We start from the raw sequence: 6,000 nt of genomic DNA on the forward strand, positions 1-6,000 counted from the left end.
CTCTTTCAGAAGACATGCATCCTTATTAGCATACTTTTCTGTGTGTTGAGTCATAATTGAAATAAGTTACCAAGACTACTAAAATCAATTTGTTCACATCTTACATTATCTTTGGTCAGAAAAGTACATTTTAGAGATAGTATGCACAGATCAATTCATTAATTTATTATCACCTCCAAAGCCTCCATCAACTGTTCTCCTGTAGCAATGTTAGGCACGTGAATGGTGGTGCTGAAAGCATTAAGCATTTCCATTTCCTGCAGGACATCTTTGCGGCTGGTAGTACCAATGATGAGAAGCTTGCGTCCCTAATTATAAGGAGAAAATATTTGAAAATTCAAAGAATTAGTCTTAGGAACACTCAAAGAGGAAGAAATCATGCACAAAATCTATTCATTTAATCCAAGATATAAAAATGAAGATAGGAAAATAAAATATTCAGAATTTCCTGCACAAAAGACTGAGAAAATATAAGATTTAGAATGAAATAAGGGCAACTTCTAAAAAACTCTTTCTCTATAGTAAAAATAAAACAAAATCAGGGAAATGGAGACATGACAATGGCAATATACTGGGTATCCCAAGAATCTTAATGTAGTATTAAGTTTTAATAGCTTAGTGATTTCATTAGTTTGGAGTATTTCCTCCATCAACACAGTGTGCAACCCTCCAGTAACTTAGTAACTAGTCACAGAGTTGCAATGAACAAAAATTTCAATCTGTGGTTCACCTGGTGATGAGAATTTCTAAACATGGTGGTCTGATGAAAGACCTTCACTTCATTATTGGACCTATACTTAAAAACTTGACAAGTATAACTTGACAGAAGAGTCTATGCTCCACTTGTACAGTCTTTAAGAGCCCATGGTAATAGGGGTGGAATAGGATTCGAAGCACAAACCTGGCATGAGTTCCCGCTCCAATCACCTCCAATACATGTAAAAAAATGACTAAACAAACCTTAGAGCTACAGAACCCATACAGTGACAGAGAGAAGCAAATCTCCCACTAACGGCAGCCTGGCAGGCCGACACTGAGCTGGGAGCCGAGCACAGTCCCACAGGAGCTGCATGGTTTCAGCGCCAGGGTGGCCCCACCAGCAGAGGCCGGAGTAGACTTCAGGAAAGTGAAGCACCAGCAGCTGGGGTGGTTTCCAGACTTCTCAACCCATAAACGTTGACCAAGTAAAAGGTCAGTGTGGAGCTCTGTTAGAGTACAGTCCGGCCCCTCTCCCCGGGGGGCGGGGGAAGTGGCAGAGGTGTGGCGGCTGCAGCATGGCTGCCTCAGGAGCTCCTGGCCTGCAGATTGTAGTGGGACCAAGCAACCATTCAGGGGGTAATCGCTCTTGCTTTAACCTGCTTGGATCTGGGTTGCTGTCTTGGGCGGTGGTCTTGGGGTACGTGACCAGTGAGCCAGAGTTTGTGGGGGCTATAGAGAGGGTGCCCTCCTACTAGTTCTTGCAGCTGCAAAAACCCCAGAGATCTGGGACAAAGCTCTCCCAGAGTTCTACTGTGGCGAAGAGCTCAAAAGTCAAATAATTGGCTGGCAAGATGAGCAAGCAGAGGAAGCACAAACAGATCATAGAATCCTTTTTTAGGGACAAAAAGGATCAAGGCATGGAGTGGGAGGAAGACAGTGAAGTCAGAACTCCTGCATCAAAAGCCTCCAAGAAAAATATGAACTGGTTACAGGCCATGGAGGAGGTCAAGAAGGATTTTGAAAATCAAGTAAGAAAAGTAGAGGAAAAATTGGGAAGAAAAATGAGAATGATGCAAGAAAATCATGAAAAGCGAGTCAACAGCCTGATAAGGGAGACCCAAAAATACACTGAAGAAAATAACACCTTAAAAATAGACTAACTCAAATGGCAAAAGAGGCCCAAAAAGCCAATGAGGAGAAGAATGCCTTAAAAAGCTGAATTTGCCAGATGGAAAAGGAATTTCAAAAACTCACCTAAGAGAATAATTCCTTCAAAATTAGATTAGAGTAATTGGAAGTTAATGACTTTATGAGAAATCAAGATACTATAAAACAGATTCAGACAAATGAAGAAATAGAAGGCAATGCGAAATACATTACTGGAAAAACCAATGACCTGGAAAATAGATCCAGGAGAGATAATTTAAAAATTATTGGACTACCTGAAAGCCATGATAAAAAAAAAAAAAGGCCTAGATACCATCTTGCAAGAAATTATCAAGCAAAATTTCCCTGATATTCTAGAACCAGAGGGCAAAATAGAAATGGAAAGAATTCACCAATTACCTCTTGAAAAAGATCCCCAAAACTCCTAGGAATATTATAGCCAAATTCCAGAGTTCCCAGGTCAAGGAGAAAATATTGCAAGCAGTCAGGAAGAAACAATTTGAGTATTGTGGAAACACAATTAGTCTAACACAAGACCTAGCAGCTTCTACATTAAGGGATTGAAGGGGTTGGAATATGATATTTTGGAGGTCAAAGGAGCTAGGACTAAAACCAAGAATCACCTACCCAGCAAAACTGAGTATATTGCTACAGGGGAAAGATATTGTCATTCAAGGAAATAGAGGATTTTCAAGTGTTCTTGATGAAAAAGCCAGAGCTGAACAGAAAATTTGACTTTCAAATACATGAAGCAAGAGAAGCATGAGGGGGCAGCTAGATGGCACAGTGAATAGAGAGCTGGCCCTGGAGTCAGGAGGACCTAAGTTCAAATCTGACCTCAGATACGTAACACAAAAACTAGCTGTGTGACCTTGGGCAAGTCACTTAACCCCAACTGCCCTACCATCCCCCCTCCAAAAAAAAAAAGGAGAGAAGCATGAGAAGGTAAACAGGAAAAAGAAATCATAAGGAACTTCTTAAAGTTGAACTATTTACATTCCTACTTGGAAAAATGATAATTGTAACTCATAAGACTTTTCTCAGTATGAGGATAGTTGAAGGGAATATATATGTATATACATATATACATACATATATATGTATGTATAGGAAGATGTATGTGTATATAAATGCATATGTATGTTCATGTATACATAGACAGAGGGCACAGGATGAGTTGAATATGAAGGGATGATATCTAAAAAATAAAATTAAGAGGTGAGAGAGGAACTTATTGGGACAAGGTGAAAGGGAGAGAGAGATTAGGGTAAACTATCTCATATAAAAGAGGCAAGAAAAACTGTTACAATGGAGGGGAAGAGCAGGAAGGTGAAAGGGAATGGGACAACCTTATCATCACTGAATTTTGGCTTAAGGAGGGAATAACATACACACTCAATTGGTATCTTACCCTACAGGAAAAGAGGGGGGTAGGGGATAAGAGGGGTGATGATAGAAGGGAGGGCAGATTGGGGGAGAAGGTAGGTAGAAGCAAACATTGCTTATTTTCCCAGTGGGGGCGGGTGAGGAAAGGAGAAGGGAAAAAATCTGGAACTCAAAATTTCAAAAACAAATGTTTAAAAAAAATTGTTTTTTACATGCAACTGGGAAATAAGATATACAGGCACTGGGGTATAGAAATCCATCTTGCCCTACTAGAAAGTTAGGTGGGTGATGGGGGAGGATATAAGAGCGAACAGATTGGGGGAAGGGGTATTCAGCGGGCTTGCTATTTTGGAGCGGGGTAGGAGAAAGACAGGGAGAAAAAACTGTAACTCAAAATCTTGTGGAAATGAATGTTGAAAACTTAAAATAAATAAATTGAAAACTTTAAAAAACAAAACAAAAAGAACCTATGGTAATAGATAAAGAGGAGATAAAACTATTCTTATTTGTTAATGATATGATAATGATGTACTTGGAACATTTCTTAGGGAATCAGCAAAGATACTAATCAATGCAATAGCTTCAGTAAAGTTGTAGACTTAAAACAATCGCATTCTTATATAATAATAACAAAATTCAAAAGGCAATAGAAAGGGAAATGTCATTCCAAACAACTACAAACATTAAGTATCTGGGAATCAATCTGCTGAAACACACAAAAGACATATTCATTTAATTACAAAGTACTCCTAGAAGAAATAAAGAAAAACTTAAATAGCTGTAGGAAGAGTCAGTGCTCATGCCAATATAGAAAAATGAGAATATTACCCAAATGAATTTACACTTTTAATAATCAAATTATTGAAGGGATACTTCATAGAATTTGATAACAAAATTCAATGGAGAAACAAAAAATCCAGACTATCAAAAGAATAGATAATAAGAGGCAGGAAGAGAATGTCAATAGCCTTTCCAGACCTCAAAACATGCTGTGAATAAGTGTTCATCAAAACTATTTGGTACTAGTTAAAAAACAGAGGAGACAAATAGAACAGAGTAGCCAAGGGACTATTAGAAACAACAGAACTCAGTAACCTAGTATTTGATGAAGTGTAAAACATAAATTACTTAGAAAGAACTCCCTATTTCACAAAATATTGCTGAGAAAACTGGAAAGCAATTTGGCAGAAACCAGGCTCTGACAAATAACTTATACTATATTCCACAATACATTCTAAGTGGATAGGTGATCATAATATTAAAGATCATACCATAAAAAGCAGGAAGAGAAACAGATCATATATCTTTCACAGTTACAGGTAGGAGATGTATACTTAATTAAACAAAGGATAGAGGCAATTACAAAAGATAATATAGATAACTTTGATTACATGACACCAAAAAGCTTCTGCTCAGACAATATGAATGCACTCAGGATAAGGATGGAAGAGGTGGAATTGTGAAAATTTTTTGTGTCAAATTTCTCTGATAAGGGTCTGGTACACAGACACACACACACAGTCTCTACCTATTCCCTAAGAGATAAGTGTTCTCAGGATAGGAACAAACAGTTCTCAAAAGATGAATTTCAAAAGAAGAATTCAAAGTATTAACAACCACATGAAAGTATGCTCCAAATCACATTAATAATAAGAGAAATGCAAATAAAAACCACACTGAGGTTTTATCTCATACATTGCAAATCAGTAAAGTTGATAAAAGATGGGAATAGTTAATGTTAGAGGAATTGTGAAGTAAGACAGGTGCTCTGGTGCACTGTGAGTGATGCTGCAAATCAGTGTAGTTGTGTGAAGAATAGAAAGATGGCGAACTGGAATAACACAACACTTAACCAGATAGCCCGACCACTCCTCTAGAAAACGTGTGAAGTTTGGCCCTAACATCAAGGCTTAAGTCAGGAAGTAGCCTGAAAGAATGAGGAAGCAAAAAAACAAAACCAAACCCAACTCACCATAAAGAGCTATTTTGGTGACAGGGACACTCATGACACAAATCCAGAAGAGAATGACTCCAAAATAGCTAAAAGCAAAACCTTAGAAACAAAACAAACACATCTTGGGTACAAGTTCAACTAGAATTCCTAAAAGAGATGAAGTAAGAATTTGCAAAAGAGCTGAAACGTGATTTTATAAATTAGTAGAGAATTTGGAACATGATATTCTTGAAGGTAAAAGATATAGGCTTACAGCCAAGAATAACTTAGCCAGCAAAATACAGTATAATCCTACAGGGGGAGATATGAATCTTTAATATAACATAACTTCTAAGCATCCTTGATGAAGAGAGCCAAGCAGAAATTTTGTAATAAAACACAAGAAAGAATAAAGAGAAGTAGTAAAGAAAAAGGTAAATATGAGCAAGCAATCACAAGGGACCAAGCAAGGACAAACTGTTATATATATATGTATGTATGTATTTAAATTGTTTTTATTTTTTTGCTTTTTGGAGAGGGGAAGGTAGGACAATGGGGGTTAAGTGACTTGTCCAAGGTCACACAGCTAGTTTTTTGTGTTAAGTGTCTGAGGCGGGATTTGAACTCAGGTCCTCCTGACTCCAGGGCCGACATTCTATTCACTGTGCCACCTAGCCGCCCCTATTGTATATGTTTTAATATGAGAAGTCTATCATCATCGGGGTCAGAGAGGGAGTCTAGACAGAGGGTCTGGGAGTGGTTATGTTATGTTTTGATGATCTTAAAAGAAGAATGGAAGGAGGGAAAGGAATACA

The 6,000-nt window shown here is 37.8% G+C and overlaps 1 protein-coding gene across 2 annotated transcripts in view; it reads right to left on the bottom strand.

The window, feature by feature from the left end:
• LOC138152432 (vesicle-fusing ATPase) overlaps nt 1–6,000 on the bottom strand; it is a 217,056-nt gene that overhangs the window by 15,450 nt on the left and 195,606 nt on the right. For both annotated transcript variants that reach the window (XM_069076202.1, XM_069076203.1), the window contains exon 18: nt 174–308. In XM_069076202.1, the coding sequence (XP_068932303.1) occupies nt 174–308 (135 nt within the window). The remainder of the gene's footprint in view (nt 1–173; nt 309–6,000) is intronic.

The sequence above is a fragment of the Petaurus breviceps genome, unplaced genomic scaffold, assembly GCF_028583685.1.
Source record: "Petaurus breviceps papuanus isolate PSGF00001 unplaced genomic scaffold, PetGlider_PUasm1.0 90925, whole genome shotgun sequence".
NCBI classification, from domain to species: domain Eukaryota; kingdom Metazoa; phylum Chordata; class Mammalia; order Diprotodontia; family Petauridae; genus Petaurus; species Petaurus breviceps.